Source organism: Schistocerca gregaria, chromosome 7, assembly GCF_023897955.1.
Source record: "Schistocerca gregaria isolate iqSchGreg1 chromosome 7, iqSchGreg1.2, whole genome shotgun sequence".
Classification (NCBI taxonomy): Eukaryota; Metazoa; Arthropoda; class Insecta; order Orthoptera; family Acrididae; genus Schistocerca; species Schistocerca gregaria.
Genome location: NC_064926.1, coordinates 495,351,397 through 495,373,014, shown reverse-complemented (window position 1 = coordinate 495,373,014; position 21,618 = coordinate 495,351,397). Strand labels below are relative to the sequence as shown.

The following is a 21,618-nucleotide window of genomic DNA, read 5'->3' as shown; positions in this document are numbered from 1 at the left end:
CGTATGCCACGGCAAACTGGCTGACACTGACGGCGGCGGTGCACAAATGCTGCGCAGCTAGCGCCATTCGACGGCCAACACCGCGGTTCCTGGTGTGTCCGCTGTGCCGTGCGTGTGATCATTGTTTGTACAGCCCTCTCGCAGTGTCTGGAGCAAGTATGGTGGGTGTGACACACCGGTGTCAATGTGTTCTTTTTTCCATTTCCAGGAGTGTATTACGCTACAACCACCAACGAGGGGACTTAACATCTGAGCTCATCAGTCCCCTAGATATAGAACTACTTAAACCTAACTACCCTAAGGACGTGACACACATCCATGCCCGAGGCAGGATTCGACCCGGCGTCGTAGCAGTAGCGTGGTTCCCGGCTGAAGCGCCTAGAACCACTCGGCCACAGCGATGGGCCAACGGGTTCATATGGCTTGTTTATTTACAATGATAGCCTCAGAAATAAACACGTTTAATGTCCACTATATCATTTTGATCCTTACGAGCGAGCTGCAGCCATATTTTACGTATCCCCTGAATCTTTCGAACACTCAAAAACAATTTTTCGTGAGTTTTAAAGACTTATTTGTACAGAGTGGTACTACACAACGTTTGCAATCCATTTACGAAACGTGAATTCCGAAACAAGGTATCACTGTGAATGAGCTTTACGATAGTAGGAGCAGCGTGCGAGCCAGTGACGTCATACACATCACATGACACAAATGGAGCGTTTTAGAGGGCTTTCAAATTAATTGAATTTCATTTCCGCTTGTTTTCTAAAATACTGAAACCCAGGAGGAAAAAAAGGCATATTATGAACATAAAATGACATAATTCACCATTTAAGATGATTTCCAGAAAACATTCAAACACCCTATTGTGTAAAGCACGTGGCCACAAAACATGTCGTCACGTAATTGTGGTCGGCAAAAGATGCTGACAGACGGACCGGAGACACATTTCACGGATTGTGAATCCAAATCACTTCCAAGCCCAACAGGAATTTCTGCAGGCAGTGAATGAAGGGCCATTCCAACCTGTCAGCGTGGGAATATTGCGACGGTGATGATGATGATGATGATGATGATGATGGTTTGTGGAGCGCTCAACATCGTGGTCATCAGTGCCTGTACGACTTCCCAACCTTTCCGTTTCCAATCTCGCCGCTTCTTGAAATAATGATGAGAACAACACGAAAACCCAGTCCCCAAGCGGGGAAAATCCCCTACGCGACTGGGAATTGAGCTCGGGCCCCATGACCCAGAGACAGCAAAGCTATATTGCGAGGGGAACTGCATGAAATGAACGCCTCTCATCGGTCATCTCGCAAGACGCCATTGCTCTCACAGATATATAAAGCTGTGCGTCTTCAGTGGTCTAGAAAACATCGAACGTGACAGCAGCTGAGTGGCAGAGCGTCATGTGGTCTCACAAATGACGTTTTTGCTCATATTCACAAATGACGCTCTTCGCCGAGTGCACCGAAGGCCAACTGAAGCATTTCAATCAGAATGTGTGCAAGGTCAGGCTCACGCCAGAGGTGGGTCTGCGGTGCTTCGCGGGTGTATTTCGTAACATGGAACGGCCACACCCACTGAAGTGACCACTGGCATGAACTAGCATGTTTATTCAAACATTCTGAATGATCAGATTCTGAGTTGCTGTGAACATCTGCAAGATGAATAAGATACTGATACTCCTATTTTTCAAGACGAAAACAGCGAAGTTCATCGGGCTAGAAGAATACGTGACTGCTTTCCCGAACACTCCCCCTCCCTATTACACACCGATTGCCTGAAAAATCACCTGACTTTAACGCACAGAAAATCTGTGGGACATGCTGTAAAAACGGGTAAAACGCTCACACCACCATCCCCGCAATTTGGTTGAACTGTGCGATCGAGTACTGAGGGAGTGGCGTAACGTGGATGCGATATACCTGCACAAAATTATGGACTCATTTCACTACGAATCCAGACGGTTATTAAGTCCAGAGGTACAATTACACGATATTAAATGCAGCCTGTTACTATTTCTCCAGAGGTGAGTAATTTTTTGTCCGCTGAAGTTTTTACGAAGTACTTCGTGGTACAGACGCTTCTAGTGTGATCAAGCGAGTCGCAGTGGCGAAGAATGAAATGCATGGCACAATTAAAAATTATATTTCCCGTTATCTAGAAACGAATGGAAAGACTGGTAGAAGCCAATCTCCGCGAAGATCAGTTTGGGCTCTGGATTAATTATTATATCATAAGCTATAGAAACACAAACTTACGTTTATAGCATTTGCAGACTTAGAGAAAGCTTTTGACAATGTTGACAGGAATACACTCCTTGAAACGCTGAAGGTAGCTTGGGGTAAAATACAGCGGTTAAAAGGGTATATCAAACTTGTACAGAAACGAGACACAGTTGCAACCTGTTCCCGATGTTGTTTTGAAATATACGCTGAGTAAAGCACCAAATCAAATCAAAGAAAAATACGGAGAAGGAATTGAAGTTCAAGAAAAATAACTTCGCGGTTTGTCAACGGCATTATAATTCTGTCAGAGACAGAAAAACACTTGGATGAGCTATTGAACTGAATGGACAGCTTCTTGAAAGTAGGATATAAGATGAACATCAACAAAAGTGAAACAAGGATAATGGAATGTAGTCGAATTAAATCATGCGGTATTGAGGGAATTACATTAGGAAATGAGACTCGAAGTCTGTTGGTTGAGCACAAAAATAACTGATGATGGCCGTAGTAGAGAGCAGGGGTTGGGATTGAGGAGGGTAGTCAAACAATGGCAAGAAAAGCGTTTCTGAAGAAGAGAAATTTTTTAACGTCGATTATAAATTTAAATGCTATGAAGTCTTGTCTGAGGGGTCCGCCCCTGGTAGCTGAGTGGACATCGCGATGGAATGTCATACCTAACGGCCCGGGTTCGATTTCCGGCTGGGTCGGAGATTTTCTCCGCCCATAGACTGGGTATTGTGTTGTGCTTATCATCATCATTTCATCCTCATCGACACGCAAGTCGCCGCAGTTGCGTCAACTCGAAAGACCTGCACCAGGCGAAGGGTCTACCCGACGGGAGGCCCTAGCCACACGGCTTTCCCATATTTCTGAGGGCACTTGTCTGGTGTGTAGCTTTGTGCGGAGGTAAACCGACGACGATAAGCAGTTCATTCAAGAAGGAAACAGAAGCCTTTGAAATGTGCTGCTACAGAAGAATGTTGAAGTTTAGATAGGTAGACTACGTAACTAATGAGTAACTACTTAACAGAATTGGGGAGAAACATTTGTGAAATGATTTGACAAAAAGATGCGATCAGTTCATAGGATGAAGAAGAAGTGGCGGATCATCCTTGCCTGTGAAGAACGGAGAATCGTAATTGGAGTGAATACCCTACTGCTCGAAGTTTGCAGTGTCACGGACGACATTGTGGTTGGAAAATGAAATTGAGTTATGGATCAGTTCTCAGCGTCTTGTATGACATTTAAGGGGCAGCGCGAGCAATGCAGGCATGTGGATTCAGGAGAACTGAAGAAGCCGAAGACCCAGCAACCATCGGGCTGCTTTTTCGTTTGTCATGGTGTGGTGCTGGAAGATTGTGCTAGTAAGGGCCTAAACTTCACAGGAGTTTGTCAAGCTTAAGCGTGGCGGGAGGCTGTAAAGTGGAGTTTTTCTGCTCCCCTACAACGACCAGCTCATTTTACACAGCACAAAGACACAAGTGCTGCTCCTTTCGGCTATCAAATTTCGCCTCACAACCCGTAATCTTCTGAAATGGCGCCCAATGACTACTACTTCTCTACTCGGATGAAGAAGCCGTTGCGTGGCAGACATTTTCATAATGACAACGTGATCTTCGAGGTGTAACTTCCCAAAACAGCCGAAATGGAGACTTCTGCAACAAAGGGCTCCACCAAATCGTCATCGGCATCGTCGTCAGCGTCGTCATCATCGTCAGCGTCGTCATCATCGTCAGCGACGTCATCATCGTCAGCGTCACTGCTGAGCGTTGTGCTCATTGCTGAGCATTGTGACGTCATGAACCATCCATCTTCATCCCGGGTGGTTACCAGGTTCTGCTAGATCTTACTGAAGAGGCAGACTAGTGCTTACCTTCATTTGTTCCATCCACCTGTTCGTTGCTGTTCCCACCAGTCTCTTGCCCTCGGTACTCTCTTCAGTAGTTATTTTCTCTCTGTTTTATACAGCTCTTCTCACATTTTGTCCAGAAAACAAGAATTTTGTTTGACATGAGAATAAAGGCTCCTGGAGATGCTGAGTTGCTCAATAATGATCACATTCGTTCTTCTGTCAGATTATTTTATGGGCACCATTCTCCATCAGCACCACACCTCAAATTCATCAATAAGCTGCTTGCCTCTGGCCTCAAGGGCCCATGTTTTGCAAGCATAAAGGAAGACGGAAAACTGAAATGTTTTAAGAAGCCAGACCTCTGCGGTGTTCGTTATCGCTCTGTTCCGCCAGATCTTGGTGAGCTTCTTCATGGCCTCTCAGCGTAGCATGATCCGCCGTCTTATCTCGTCCTATCGCAAATGGTTGACCTAAGATAGATGAATGAATGCGCGAATTCCAGTTCCTTTAATAAACCTGTGAGCTGAAACCTGTGCTCCTAGGTCAATTACCATGTGTTTGGACTTACTGAGATTGATGTCTTATCCACATGGTACAATAATGTCCATTACTTTTGTTAGTAGCTCATCTCCGCGCGGGATTAGCCGATCGGTCTGAACCGCTACAGTCGTCGACTGTGCGGCTGGTCCCGGCGGAGGTGCGAGTCCTCCCTCGGGCATGGTTGTGTGTGTTTGTCCTTAGGACAATTTAGGTTAAGTAATGTGTAAGCTTAGGGACTGATGACCATGGCAGTTAAGTCCCATAAGATTTCACACACATTTGAACATCTTGACGAGCTCATCAAATTCATCTTTGCTGCTGGCTTCCCGGTTTCAGATGACATCTGTATATATGTTGTACAGTTGGGGGAGATAGAACACAACCCTACCATGCAACGTTTGATATATTGAAGAAATCTGGAGTGCCACCACTTTTCTTCACAGCTGCGAGGCAGTTATTGTATAGAATTCTTATCAGTGGAGTCAAGTTTCGTGGGACACCAAGCTCCGCAAGCACCTGCCACAACTTTTTCCAGAAGTCGCGAGAAAATGTCTCGAATTGAGAGGTAAGTATATACCGAAGGAATGACACCATGACCAAATGTAATGCTTTTTTAGAAATATTATTTCGAAGTGATAGTCAAAACTTCATGATTACCTTTCGCACATGAATTCTGAAGTGTTCAAGGCTTGGTCACACTCCCAGAAATAATGTTGTTGTTGTTGTTTTCGTCTTCAGTCCTGAGACTGGTTTGATGCAGCTCGCCATGCTACTCTATCCTGTGCAAGCTGCTTCATCTCTCAGTACCTACCGCAACCTGCATCCTTCTAAATCTGCTTGGTATGTTCATCTCTTGGTCTCCCTCTACGACTTTTACCCTACACGCTGCCCTCCAATACTAAATTGGGGATCCCTTGATGTCTCAGAACATGTCCTACCAACTGATCCCTTCTTCTAGTCAAGTTGTGCCACAAAAGTCTCCCCAGTCCTATTCAATACCTCCTCATTAGTTATGTGATCTACCCATCTAATCTTCAGCATTCTTCTGTAGCACCACATTTCGAAAGCTTCTATTTTCTTCTTGTCTTAACTATTTACCGTGCACGTTTCACTTCTATACATGGCTAAACTCCAAAAAAATACATTCAGATATGACTTCCTGACACTTAAATCTATACTCGATGTTAACAAATTTCTCTTCTTCAGAAATGCTTTCTTTGCCGTTGAGAGTCTGCATTTTATATCCTCTCTACTTCGACCATCATCAGTTATTTTGCTCCCTAAATAGCAAAACTCATCTACTACTCTAAGTGTCTCATTTCCTAATCTAATACCCTCAGCATCTTCCGACTTAATTAGACTACATTCCATTATCCTCGTTTTGCTTTTGTTGATATTCATCTTATATCCTCCTTTCAAGACACTATCCACTCCGTTCAACTGCTCTTCCAAGTCCTTTGTTTCTGACAAAATTACGTTGTCATCGGCGAACCTCAAAGTTTTTTATTTCTTCTCCGTGGATTTTAATACCTACTCTGAATTTTTCTTTTGTTTCCTTCACTGCTTGCTCAATACACAGATTGAATAGCATCGGGGATAGGCTACAACCCTGTCTCATTCCCTAAATCTAAGAAAGAAAAATCTGTAAGCGTAACAGAATAAACTAAATTCCAAGGTCTTTACAATGATAAGCGCTCCATCTGGAAATCACGGGTTAGGAAGGAAGGAATGAAGGAAGACAAAAGCTAAACGTCGTGCTGACACCGGTATCACGAGAGACGGAGCAAAAACTCGGACTGGTTAACGATGGGGAAGGAAATCGGGCTGGCGCTTTTCAAACGAACCACCCCGCCACTTGTGTTGAGGAAGGGGATTCGAATTGTCGTCTTCCGAATGCGAGTCCTGTGTGCTGACCACTGCGCTACTTCTCTCCGTTAAACTTGTGTTGCAAATCTTCTCAAACTTCTAGGGCCTGCAACTTCTTCGTTAGGCATTATAGCAGACTTTCTAGACCTCAGTGTCAGATCGCTGTTTACTGTCATTACGATTACACCAGAACGTGTAATGGATGTTGTGTAGCACCAAGTGCTCACAGAGCCATTCGTAGCAAAATCTGAAAACTACATCTTCATTCGCCGCTATTCTCCCTGGTCCTAAAAATACCTGATGGATCTGAGTTCTGCAAGCTTCCAATAGCAATTTACGATGCCTCTTTCTTCTTCTCGTGTTATCAGCTATGTCTAAAACAACTAAACTGCGAAAACAGAAAGTGTACGCATGTATATGAATGTCACTTACCCTTTACCAAAATAATATCTAAAATCTCATGCAAACTATACTACCTTACTCTTGACTAGTTTCTAAGAAGAAGGTAATTTTTACAAGGTCGTGGCATCGCCATGTTTCGTCATTACTCATAAGTAAACGAAGAATGTCTACAGTTTTGAGTTATGCTTCGTTTCTTCCATCCCACCCACTATCACAAACTTATATTGTTGGTCATTCATCTCCACCCATCTAATTCTAACACTCTAAATCTCCACACACACACACACACACACACACACACACACACACACACACACACACACACACACACACACACACACACACAGAGAGAGAGAGAGAGAGAGAGAGAGAGAGAGAGAGAGAGAGAGAGAGAGAGAGAGAGAGAGAGAGGGGGGGGGGGGGGGGGAGGGGGAGGGGGAGAGGGAGAAATGTAGAGGAGAGTAAATTTGTGTAATGTGGCCACACTTTCAGCAACAAGATTGAAAAGCTTCCTTGAACAAGCGCTTTTTGCAGCAGGTAACCTCAGATCGCCTTCGCCTCATCACGGACCCACCGTTTTCGTACAACCGTTAGGTTTAAGTTATTCTGTCAGGGTCTGATGATACTTCTTCCCTGCTCAGGGGCCGGCCATGGTGGCCGATCGGTTCTAAGCGCTTCAGTCTGGAACCGCGCGACCGCTACGCTCGCAGGTTCGAATCCTGCCTCGGGAATGGATGTTTGTGATGTCGTTTGGTTGGTTAGGTGTAAGTAGTTCTACGAGTCGGGGCGTGGAATGTCAGAAGCTTGAACGTGGTAGGGAAACTAGAAAATCTGAAAAGGGAAATATAAAAGGCTCAATCTAGATATAGTAGGGGTCAGTGAAGTGAAGTGGAATGAAGACAAGGATTTCTGGTCAGATAAGTATCGGGTAATATCAACAGCAGCAGAAAATGGTATAACAGGTGTAGGATTCGTTATGAATAGGAAGGTAGGGCAGAGGGTGTGTTACTGTGAACAGTTCAGTGACCGGGTTGTTCTAATCAGAATCGACAGCAGACCAACACCGACAACGATAGTTCAGGTATACATGCCGACGTCGCAAGCTGAAGATGAACAGATAGAGAAAGTGTATGAGGATATTGAAAGGGTAATGCAGTATGTAAAGGGGGACGAAAATCTAATAGTCATGCTCGATTGGAATGTAGTTGTAGGGGAAGGAGTGGAAGAAAAGGTTACAGGAGAATATGGGCTTGGGACAAGGAATGAAAGAGGAGAAAGACTAATTGAGTTCTGTAACAAGTTTCAGCTAGTAATAGCGAATATCCTGTTGAAGAATCACAAGAGGAGGAGGTATACTTGGAAAAGGCCGGGAGATACGGGAAGATTTCAATTAGATTCCGAAATCAGATATTGGATTGTAAGGCTTACCCAGGAGCAGATATAGACTCAGATCACAACATAGTAGTGATGAAGAGTAGGCTGAAGTTCAAGACATTAGTCTGGAAGAAACAATACGCTAAGAAGTGGGATACGGAAGTTCTAAGGAATGACGAGATACGTTTGAAGTTCTCTAACTCTATAGATACAGCAATAAGGAATAGCGCAGTAGGCAGTACAGTTGAAGAGGAATGGAAATCTCTAAAAAGGGCCATCACAGAAGTTGGGAAGGAAAACATAGGTACAAAGAAGGTAGCTGCGAAGAAACCATGGGTAACAGAAGAAATACTTCAGCTCATTGATTAAAGGAGGAAGGACAAACATGTTCCGGGAAAATCAGGAATACAGAAATACAAGTCGCTGAGGAATGAAATAAATAGGAAGTGCAGGGAAGCTAAGACGAAATGGCTGCAGGAAAAATGTGAAGACATCGAAAAACATATGATTGTCGGAAGGACAGTCTCAGCATACAGGAAAGTCAAAACAACCTTTGGTGACATTAAAAGCAACGGTGGTAACATTAAGAGTGCAATGGGAATTCCACTGTTAAATGCAGAGGACAGAGCAGATAGGTGGAAAGAATACATTGAAAGCCTCTATGAGGGTGAAGATTTGTCTGATGTGATAGAAAAAGAAACAGGAGTCGATTTAGAAGAGATAGGGGATCCAGTATTAGAATCGGAATTTAAAAGAGCTTTGGAGGACTTACGGTCAAATAAGGCAGAAGTGATAGATAACATTCCATCAGAATTTCTAAAATCATTAGGGGAAGTGGCAACAAAACGACTATTCACGTTGGCGTGTAGAATATATGAGTCTGGCGACATAACTTCTGACTTTCGGAAAAGCATCATCCACACAATTCCGAAGACGGCAAGAGCTGACAAGTGCGAGAATTATCGCACAATCAGCTTAACAGCTCATGCATCGAAGCTGCTTACAAGAATAATATACAGAAGAATGGAAAAGAAAATTGAGAATGCATTAGGTGACGATCAGTTTGGCTTTAGGAAAAGTAAAGGCACTAGAGAGGCAATTCTGACGTTACGGCTAGTAATGGAAGCAAGGCTAAAGAAAAATCAAGACACGTTCATAGGATTTGTCGACCTGGAAAAAGCGTTCGACAATATAAAATGGTGCAAGCTGTTCGAAATACTGAAAGAAGTAGGGGTAAGCTGTAGGGAGAAACGGGTCATATACAATATGTACAACAACCAAGAGGGAATAGTAAGAGTGGATGATCAAGAACGAAGTGCTCGTATTAAGAAGGGAGTAAGACAAGGCTGTAGCCTTTCGCCCCTACTCTTCAATCTATACATCGAGGAAGCAATGATGGAAATAAAAGAAAGGTTCAGGAGTGGAATTAAAATACAAGGTGAAAGGATATCAATGGTACGATTCGCTGATGACATTGCTATCCTGAGTGAAAGTGAAGAAGAATTAAATGATCTGCTGAACGGAATGAACAGTCTAATGAGTACACAGTATGGTCTGAGAGTAAATCGGAAAAAAACGAAGGTAATGAGAAGTAGTAGAAATGAGAACAGCGAGAAACTTAACATCAGGATTGATGCTCACGAAGTCAATGAGGTTAAGGAATTCTGCTACCTAGGCAGTAAAATAACCAATGACGGACGGAGCAAGGAAGACATCAAAAGCAGACTCGCTATGGCAAAAATGGCATTTCTGGCCAAGAGAAGTCTACTAATATCAAATACCGGCCTTAATTTGAGGAAGAAATTTCTGAGGATGTACGTCTGGAGTACAGTATTGTATGGTAGTAAAACATGGACTCTGGGAAAACCGGAACAGAAGAGAATCGAAGCATTTGAGATGTGGTGCTATAGACGAATGTTGAAAATTAGGTGGACTGATAAGGTAAGGAATGAAGAGGTTCTACACAGAATCGGAGAGGAAAGGAATATGTGGAAAACACTGATAAGGAGAAGGGACAGGATGATAGGACGTCTGCTAAGACTTGAGGGACTGACTAGCCTTGGTACTAGAGGGAGCTGTAGAGGGCAAAAACTGTAGAGGAAGACAGAGTTTGGAATATGTCAAGCAAATAATTGAGGACGTAGGTTGCAAGTGCTACTCTGAGACGAAGAGGTTAGCACAGGAAAGGAATACGTGGCGGGCCGCATCAAACCAGTCAGTGGACCGATGACAAAAAAAAAAAAAAAAAAAAAAAAAAAAAAAAAAAAAAAAAAAAAAAATCGTTCTATGGGACTGATGAACTCAGATGTTAAGTCCCATAGTGCTCAGAGCCATTTGACTGAGGGTGCTATGAAAACGTCAAGTACACATTTATATATATACATTTGTGTTGACTTGCAGACATCAGCTCTTCATTTCCCAGAGTAATACGTGTGGTCTTCAAAAAGCAACGTATAGCAAGGAATTCGACACAAGATATCAAGAACACATCAAAGTTTTTTGCGGTACAAAACATTCAACATTATCGGATCATCTAAAACAAGAGCACCATAGACCGAGCAATACTACAAAGGATATGATCATCTTAAGAATCAGTAAAGACAGCCACCTCCGCCCTTTCCGAGAACATTTCCACATACACAAAGCATTAACACAAACAGTTTGCTCAATGACCAAATAAACCTTGGAAACCAGATACTATATAAAATAATTGAAGAAATTATATGAAGAAGAATAAATCCTTTTCCATTAGTAGTGGGTACCTATTTTTAAATTATCATAACGCTAGCGGACGAATTGCAATCGATTTTCGTCTTCTTTCTTGTTACTAACTTACCCACAATTAAAAATTATCACAACAGCACGCAGCACAAAACCAATAAACGGCAACACGCAAGTTAAATTCAACTGCAGGTAAGAACTGAACTGAAGTGATTAACAGAACAAAAACTGAGCTCAAGTAAGACCAGAAATGCACAGTATTTGATCGGGTTAAAGTATGCACGGGCGGTAGCCGACTGTGCTATTGGTCTTGTTGACTATCGATAGGGCGTATCCCGTTTTCGTCCTATGATTGAAAACCAAAATATCTTTCATTTTCCCTATGTGGTATGGATGGGGGGGAGGGGGGAGCAGGGGTCGGACCCCTGGAACCCCCTTCGGCTACGTCCTTGAGACTAGTTCCAATTTAGGACAGTGAACTCTTCCAGGAACTTGTGACTGATTTGCTTCATGTCGCCCTACATAAGGCAGATTCTACAAGCCTACAAATTGTCGGCACACTCGTTCAAGAATATGGAATTTGATATTCTTGAACTACCTTGCATGACAAAGTCAAGGATGTCTCAGCCAGTTTGACCATACCGAATGTCATTACGAAGTGCCTTATGTTTTGGAGTTTGACAAGTCTTATAAGCTGTTGCAGCTAAGAGTGCCTGATATTTGTGAAGCCTTAAAAACTGTTGCAGCGGACAACGATGAATAAAAGTTCATTACCACTGAAAAGTCTTACTTTACTTTACTTTTTCGTGTCCGATGAGGTTCAAACCCTGTCCGGCTATCCTGATTCAGATTTTCCGTGAGTTTCCTAAATCGCTTCAGGCAAATGCCGGGATGGTACCCTTGAAAGGCAAGGCCGATTTCCTTCCCCATCCTTCCCTAATCCGATGGGACCGATGATCTCGCTGTTTGGTCCACTCTCCAAAACCAACCCACCAACCGTGTCCGGAAAACAAATCATAGTCTTTCAGCCCCGTACTGGGTCACAGACCTCCTTAGTCGTCCAGCCATAAGTCGTAGAGTTTTCATCTGTAGTGATAGTACGAACAAGCCAAGAGGGGGCCACTATCTTGCCCAGAACCATAGTCTCATTTGTCGTCATATACATGACCATGATCCCCACCTGATCATATTTGTTTTCACCGGGGCCACTCTGTTCTTATGCGGTTCACGTTTTCCATGTTGTTGTGCAGCCGCTACGCACTGCCTGTGCTTTGGATGGTGGGTCTTCAATGGCCGTGTTCAGAAGCCTACGGGATCTCAGCCGTCCATGCTCACACTCAGTGCCAAAGAGAGGATGTCGATCATCGATGGTTTCTCTGAGCCTATCTGTGAATTCGGGAGTCGTTCTTCGGGAGCTGCGACCCGCAAGATCAGCAATTCTGTAAAGTTTTGGTAGGGGCGTGGGTTTCGTACATCCTGTTGTTATTCGACATGATTTATTAATGCTTAAGTCGACTTTCTTCGCAGGGACTGACTGGTCTACACTAGCCTGGTGTATTCAGGCTTAGCGAAGCATATTACTTGTATGGTGGTTCACACTATAGTATGTTTTACACGCCATTTGTTATTTACGAGTTTCATCAAATATTTTTAGAGGCCACAATTTGACTGCAGTGTCTACATTTACGTACACACTCCACAAGCTACTGTATTGGTGTACGGCATAGGGTACATCTTACCATTGTTACTGATTTTTCTTCCTACTCCATTCGTGTACTGAGTGACGGAAAAAAAGACTATCGACACACTAGCGAGTAGAGCCGGATTTTAATGGCGTAACAACACCGAAATATGCACATCTTTATGGCGTAAAACTTTACTGCAAGAGTCACGTAAGACGTATAAACAGTCTTATTTCGTGGACAGTCCATATACGAAACGAGGTTTTCGACAAAAAACGCTAAAGGGCACGTACTTCGGTATGTGAAAAGAAGTCAAAGTTTTAACTCTTGTATCGATCGGCATACTAAAGCAAGCACAATTTTTTAAAAATAGAACGATATCCTTTTTAATGACCCTCGAAAGCGCCCGAAAAGACGAGCACAATCATATAATGCTTGTTACTGTTGAGGCTAAAACTGTTCCCAAAAGAATCCGGGAAATATATTGAAACTGAAAGCCAAATCGGCCGGAATCGGCTATTGGGTTGTAAACACGCTCATGCCAGACTACGGCATTGTGTCCAGCCTTTCGACTGTTCACTTGTGTGCACTGCAGAACTAGCAGGAGACTTGTTGTCTATCGGCAGGTGTTTTCTGCTTTAACATTCCTCGCATGCAGACATAGTCAAAAATGCTCTTTTTATACAGCGAATAGTGCAAGAGACACATTGTCAAGGATCACGCAGAAGATTATCATTCGCTTCTTGCATCGACATAATTTACGCCCTTAACATTTATCACTAAATCAGCCACCATTTAGAGGACGAGATTTCGAAAATGGTATAACATTTTGCCGGGTTGATCTGCATCTCTTGGAAGATGACACTACGTTTTTCCAACTATTGTCTTTGCCGAAGCAGCAACGTTTACGAACCACGGTAATGTAAATTTAAGTAACATGCACTACTGGGCAACTGAAAATTCACGCTGACTTTGCCAGGCACAACAGCAACGACCGTGAAGCGCAAACCTGTGGTGCAGCATCATGGGAAATTCCATTGCGGGACATACCTCATGCCAGGGATGGTAAATAGAAATACGTATGCACACTTGGTTACAAACATCATGTCTTTTCTAGAAGTTGTACCACTGGTTGAGTGACAGTATATGTGGCTGACCACCTCACTCTCCCCATGTTGAAAAGTAAATACTGAATGAAAAGTTTCCTGACCCTTGGGTAGGACGGAATGCAGCAGTACAATGGCTCTCCATGTCTCTCAGTTTGACTCCTCTTTATTTATTTCTGTAGGGAGAGCAATGAAAGATGCAGTATACGATGAAGCTCCAACTACCGCAGATGATTTGCGTAGTCGAATCGAGTTTGTAACGTCGTGATGCAAGGTCAGAAACATGATCTCAGGCATTCTGCATAAAACTAAATCGGATACATTGAAATACCCTTTAAGAAAGAGCTAGAGTTTTAACATGGGTACAAAGAGAAATATTAGTTTAAATTATAAAAGGTAACTGCAAATAAACATGTGAAATATGTAGTAAAATGAAGTTAAATAACACTAGCATGTCAAAAGATAAAAAAGGCAGGCGCACGGCGAGCATTCCAAGAAGTCATCTACGAGAAAGATCTAGGATGCCACACGTCCATACAACAAAATAAAGAAAAAAGAGCAATTCAAATGTTCAGGACCACAGGAAATAGTAAGAAGATATTTTTCCGGATGGTATGACGTGCGGTTTTCAGATAAATAACACACTAAAAATAGGTATGATAGGTGACAAACATAACAAATTTTGGAATTGTGGCGTGTATAGGATTAAAAAATGGTTCAAATGGATCTAAGCACTATGGGGCTTAGACGCATGGGGCCTTTCATTTCCGAAATCATAAGGGAATTTAATATTCCGAGATCCACAGTGTCAAGGGTGTGTCGAGAACACCCAATTACAGGCATTACCTGTCTCCACGGACAACGCAGTGGCCGATGACCATCACGTAACGGCCGAGAACAGCGGCGTTTGCACAGAGTTGTCAGTGCTAACAGACACGCAACACTGTATGACATAACCGCAGGATTCAATGTGGGAGGTAGGACGAACGTATCGGTTACGATAGTGGGGCGAAATCTGGCGTTAATGGTGTATGGCAGCAGACGACCCACGCGAATGCCTTTGCTAACAGCAAGACATCGTCTACAGCGGCTTTCCTGGGCTCGTGACCACATCGGTCGGACCCCATACGAGTGGAAAACTGTGGCCTGGTTCGATGAGTCCCTGTATCAGTTGGTAAGAGCTGACGGTAGGGACCGAGTGTGGCTCAGACACCACGAAGCCATGGACCCAACATATTCAAAAATGGCTCTGAGCACTATGGGACTTAACTTCTGAGGTCATCAGTCCCCTAGAACTTAGAACTACTTAAACCTAACTAACCTAAGGACATCACGCACATCCATGCCCGAGGCAGGATTCGAACCTGCGACCGTAGCGGTCGCGCGGTTCCAGACTGTAGCGCCTAGAACTGCTCGGCCACTCCGGCCAGCACGCTGGGGTGAGCTCCACATTGGGCCCTGTTCTTCTTCTGACTCTTCCAAGAGGATTTTTACGTGGTCCAGTTACGTTAATGTGACCAGCACCCTTGTTCGACGTCAATGCTGCGAGATAACCACTCACAAACTAAAGGTGGCAGCGCTAGCACTGGAAGGTACATAAAGCGTATCGAGCGGAATGCGGAATAAAGTGAAGCCGCTGTCGTAATGCGGAAACAGAGAGATTTACCTGACGTCCAAAAAGCCATAATCTTTGGTTTTCGGGCCAAGGGTGGAAACATTTGCGAAACGGTTAAGTCTGTAAGCTGTTGGTGTGCCACCGTGGTTAAAGTACACCGTGCATGGTTAAATGGCGATCCAAAACTCGCACCGAAGCAACTCTGGTGCATCGTGGGCTATATATGACGTGTGAACGACGGCAGCGGAGATGTGTATGGGCGAATAGATGTGCAACTATAGAGCAACTGGCCACACACATGAAACGTGGGGCTTCCAACAGTGTGTCTTCAATGACCGTTCGGCGAACGTTTCAGCATGTGGGCTTCTGCAGCAGGCGCCTGGTTCATGCGCCAAAGCCAACTACTGTTCACCGTCGATGAAGGCTGGAATTTGCACGTGAGTACCGCAAGTGAACGTCCACTGAGTGGCGACAGGTGTCCTTTTCAGTTGAATCACGTTTAATGCTCAATCGGACACATTGCCATTGGAGTGTACAGCCCTGCGACAATAGTCGGAAGTGTCCAGGTCAGAGGTGGGAGCGCTCTAGCATGGGAAATGTTTTTGTGGAATTCTCTGGGCGGTATCTTCATTCTGAAAGGCACAACGGATCAGCGGAAGTACGCATCCATCCCTGGATACCATGTGTACCCCTACAATCAGTTTCTTTCTCCTCGACACGACGGTAACTCCCAGCAGGAAAATTCAACGTGTCAGTCAGCTCGCAGTGTACAGGTGTTCTTCAAACAGCACCAGATTGAGTTTATCGTAGCCACTAGTCACTGGATTCGAGCTCATTCGAGAATCTGTGGACCACTTCGATCAGGCTGTACGAGTCAGCTGAGAAACCCAGCACATCTGGCTATTGCACTGGAGTCGGCATGGCTCCACAGCCCAATCAGCCTCTTCCAGAACCTCACTGACACTCTTACTTCACGTCTCGCAGTGGTCCGCGCTGCAGAAAGTGGTTCAAAAATGGTTCAAATGGCTCTGAGCACTATGGGACTCAACTGCTGTGGTCATCAGTCCCCTAGAACTTAGAACTACTTAAACCTAACTAACCTAAGGACATCACACACATCCATGCCCAAGGCAGGATTCGAACCTGCGACCGTAGCAGCCGCACGGTTCCGGACTGCGCTCCTAGAACCGCGAGACCACCGCGGCCGGCAGAAAGTGGTCATTCAAGATTTTAACATGAGGTCACATTAATGTGGTCTGGTCCGTGTATAGCCTCAGAAAATTATACTCGTCGCTTCTTGGCATAATACTTCAAGTGTATGCTTTATGCAACCCATAATGAATACTACAGTGGCTTAGTACTTTGACCATGTGAATAGTCTGGTTATGCTGCTATTGCAGTGGGCGTGTTTACAAATAAAATAGGTATGGTAGAGAAACTAAACAAAAGCAAATACGACGGTTATTCGGAAAGCAAGGAACGTTCGGTCGCGAAGTAATACAGTGAAATTCTATGAAGCTTTGCACAGATGCGTTGGGCACTGTGTCTACTACGCCCATCGGACGCACCATGTCACTCTTTTCAGTTATGAGAACGTAAAGATGGCTGGAAATTAGCGTCTCCCGCCCAGTATGAGGGTCTGACGAAAGATTTCGCCTGAAGCTATGCAATCCACATAACACAACTGTCATGCGGTTCATTCTACATGATAATTCTCGATCGCAATTTGAGGGTCAATGAAGATGCTCCTGCAGCGTTTTCGATGGAAGGTGTTTTATCACTCACAATACAGCCCGTAACTGGCTACCTCTGAGATTCATCTCTGCTCAAATGAACCGCTGGCTACGAAGAGAATATTTTGACACAGACAACGAGCTGCAGTCCAGAGTAGAAAATTGTCGAAAAGCACTGAAGGCTGTCTTCTATAACGAGGGAACTGAAAAGCAGGTACAACGCTACCACAAATGTCTAAGTCAGAGCTGCGACTGTATAGAGAAGTAACTGGAAAGTGTAGCTAACCATTGCAAATAAAACAGTTTTGATTTTCACTGTGGTTTCCATTACCGTAATTTCCGAATGGCCCTTGTATGTATACGAGAAAGGAATGTACAGGCTGCATGTCCACAAGACCTTGCACAATAACAGAAGACCACGACATAAAATAACTGCATGTGAGACAGCACAGAAAGCAAACCTACTCGCGATACAAAGTGCCTCATGCTGTTGTTGTTGTTGTTGTCTTCAGACCTGAGACTGGTTTGATGCAGCTCTAAATGATAATCTACCCTGTGCAAGCTTCTTCATCTCCCACTACCTACTACAACCTAGATCCTCTGAATCTGCTTAGTGTATTCATCTCTTGGTCTCCCTCTACAATTTTTACCCTCCACGCTGCCCTCCAATGCTAAATTTGTGATCCCTTGATGCCTCAGGACATGTCCTACCAATCGATCCCTTCTTCTAGTCAAGTTGTGCCACAAACTTCTCTTCTCCCCAACCTTAATCAATACCTCCTCATTAGTTACAAGATTTACCCACCTAATCTTCAGCATTCTTCTGTAACAACACATTTGAAAGCTTTTATTCTCTTCTTGTCCAAACTATTTATTGTCCATGTTCCACTTCCATACATGGCTACACTCCACACAAAAACTTTCAGAAACGACTTCCTGGCACTTCAATCAATACTCGATGTTAACAAATCCCTCTTCTTCAGAAACGCTTTCCTGGCCATTGCCAGTCTACATTTTATATCCTCCCTACTTCGACCATCATCAGTTATTTTGATCCCCAAATAGCAAAACTCCTTTACTACCTTAAGTGTCTCATTTCCTAATCCAATTCCCTCAGCATCACCCGATTTAATTCGACTACATTTCATTATCCTTGTTTTGTTTTTGTTCACGATCATCTTATACCCCCCATTCAAGACACTGCCCATTCCGTTCAACTGCTCTTCCAAGTCCTTTGCTGTTTCTGACAGAATTATAATGTCATCGGCGAACCTCAAAGTTTTTATTTCTTCTCCATGGATTTTAATAACTACTCCGAATTTTTCATTTGTTTCCTTTGCTCAATATACAGACTGAATAACGTCGGGGAGAGGCTACAATCCTGTCTCACTCCCTTCCCAACCAGTGCTTCCCTTTCATGCCATTCGTCTTAAAAGAATTCGCTTTAGTATTTTGCAGCTGTGAGTTATTAAACTGATAGTTCGGAAATTTTCACATCTGTCAACACCTGCTTTCGTTAGGATTGGAATTATTATATTCTTCTTGAAGCCTGAGGGTATTTCGCCTGTCTCATACATCTTGCTCACCAGATGCTAGAGTTTTGTCAGGACTGGCTCTCCCAAGTCCGTCAGTAGTTCCAATGGAATGTTGTCTACTCCGGGGGGCCTTGGTTTCGACTGAGGTCTTTCAGTGCTCTGTCAAACTCTTTATGCAGTATCGTATCTCCCATTTCATCTTCATCTACATCCTCTTCCATTTCCATAATATTGTCCTCAAGTACATCGCCCTTGTATAGACCCTCTACATACTCCTTCCACCTTTCTGCTTTCCCTTCTTTGCTTAGAACTGAGTTTAAATCAAAGCTCTTGATATTAATGCAAGTGGTTCTCCTTTCTCCGAAGGTCTCTTTAATTTTCCTGTTGGCAGTATCTATCTTACCCCTAGTGAGATAAGCCTCAACATCCTTACATTTGTCCTCTAGCCATCCCTGCTTAGCAGTTTCGAACTTCCTGTAGATATCATTTCTGAGACGTTTGTATTCCTTTTTGCCTGCTTCATACGCTCCTGTAATACTAAAATATTGCGCAGAATAAGAAACATTTCAAAGAATTGGGAACTTCAAATGGGATACAGAATATACAGTAGAACATTGTAAAAACTCGGAAAAGAGAAAACACTGGATCCATTCTGAACAGATTAGGCATATAAGAACTTACATGAAACGATTGTGAGTCACTATGAACAGGGAAAACATACAGGAAATTTAAGACAAGATACTCACAAACGGGAAAGCTTTAAAAAGTAACAGTCCCCACGGCACATTTGCTGGCCACCGAGTAACCCACAACTACCACTCCTGCGAAGCGGGAGCCCCGAGATGGAGGCGTGCACTGGGAGAGGGACGTACTCACGCGCAACCACGACGACGAGCAGCACGGTGCAGAAGCCGGCCATCAGGTAGAACATGAGCGCGAACTCGCTCCCGCTCGCCTCCATGTCGCCCTCGTGGTACTTGACGATCAGCGGCGGCAGCAGGAACCCCAGGGCCACGCCCAGCTGCGAACAACAAGGGACATTTCTGCTGAGGCCGGCGGCTGTAACGCGGTAACGCGTCGCGCGCTGCGTGCAGTTTACCCACGAAAATACGCAAACGTACTGCGTGTCCATAAACTACCTTAACAACAATAGGCTTCAATAATTGTAAAACAAAACTACCGGTTGCATATCTGCAGTGATGAGCCAAAACGGTATGATCACCTTCTTAATACCTCCTTAATACACTACTGGCCATTAAAATTGCTACACCACGGACGCCAAATTTAACCGATAGGAAGAAGATGCTGTGATAGGAAAATTATTATCTTTTTAGAGAATTCACACAAGGTTGGCGAGGGTGGCGACACGTACAACGTGCTGACATGAGGAAAGTCTTCAACCGATTTCTCATACACAAACGGCAGTTAAAGGGCGTTGCCTGCTGAAACGTTGCTGTGATGCCTCGTGTAAGGACGATAAATGCGTACCATCAAGTTTACGACTTTGATAAAGGTCGGATTGTAGCCTACCGCGATTGCGGTTTATCGTATCGCGACATTGCTGCTCACGTTGGTCGAGATCCAATGACTGTCAGCAGAATATGGAATCGGTGGGTTCAGGAGGGTAATAAGGAACGCCGTAGTGGATCACAACGGCCTCGTATCAGTAGCAGTCGAGATGACAGGCATCATATCTGCACGGCTGTAACGGATCGTGCAGCCACGACTCGATCCCCGAGTTAAAAGATGGAAACGTTTGCAAGATAACAACCATCTGCACGAACAGTTCGACGACGTTTTCAGCAGCATGGACTATCAGCTCGGAGACCGTGGCTGCGGTTACCCTTGCCGCTGCATCGCAGACTGGGGCGCCTGCGATGGTGTATTCAACGACGACCCTGGGTGCACAAATGGCAAAACGTCATTTTTTCGGATGAATCCAGATTCTGTTTACAGCATAATGATGGTCGCATCCGTGTTTGGCGACATCGTGATGACCGCACATTGGAAGCGTGTATTCGTCATCGCCGTACTGGCGTATCACCCGGCCTGATGGTATGGGGTGCCATAGGTTACACGTCTCTGTCACCTCTTGTTCGTATTGACGGCATTTGGAACAGTAGACGTTACATTTCACATGTTACGACCCGTGGTTCTACCCTTCATTCGATCCCTGCGAAACCCTACATTTCAGCAGGATAATGCACGATCGCATGTTGCAGGTCCTGTACAGGCCTTTCTGGATACAGAAAATGTTCGACTGCTGCCCTGGCCAGCACATTCTCCAGTTCTATCACCAATTGAAAACATCTGGTCAATGGCGGCCGAGCAACAGGCTCGTCACGATACGCCAGTCACTACTCTTGATGAACTGTGGTATCGTGTTGAAGCTGCATGGGCAGATGTACCTGTACACGCCATCCAAGCTCTGTTTTACTCAATGCCCAGGCGTGTCAAGGCCGTTATTACGGCCAGAGGTGGTTGTTCTGGGTACTGATTTCTCAGGGTCTATGCACCAAAATTGCGTGAAAATGTAATCACATGTCAGTTCTAGTATAATATATCTGTCCAATGAATACCCGTTTATCATGTGTATTTCTTTTTGGTGTAGAAATTTTAATGGCAAGTAATGTAGCTTATGTGTCAGTCTTTGAAATGAAATACGTCGCTGATTGTGCGTATCAAGCATCCGAGGTTTGTGGAGGTACGTGGCATTAGATGTCTGCGCGCATGTTATGTAATTCGCGTAAATAACGGACCGCCGATTTACGTACGCGATGATGGCGCCAGCTAGCGACCCGGATGGGTTCCATAGGATTTACATCAGGAGAATTTGGTCGCCGAGAAATCAACGTCAATTCAGTGTAACGCTCTTCAAAACCACTGTAGCACACTCCTGGGTCCGAGAAACGGTCAATTATACTGCCCAAACATGACACCGCTATCGGGGAAGGCATC

At 44.3% G+C, this 21,618-nt stretch overlaps 1 protein-coding gene across 2 annotated transcripts in view; it reads right to left on the bottom strand.

Annotated features, from left to right (window-relative positions):
- Positions 1-21,618, bottom strand: part of LOC126281398 (feline leukemia virus subgroup C receptor-related protein 2) — a 636,393-nt gene that overhangs the window by 202,653 nt on the left and 412,122 nt on the right. For both annotated transcript variants that reach the window (XR_007551260.1, XM_049980331.1), the window contains exon 3: positions 19,537-19,681. Coding sequence is in view for 1 of the 2 variants with exons in the window: in XM_049980331.1 (XP_049836288.1) it covers positions 19,537-19,681 (145 nt within the window). In the remaining variant the exon portion in view is untranslated. The remainder of the gene's footprint in view (positions 1-19,536; positions 19,682-21,618) is intronic.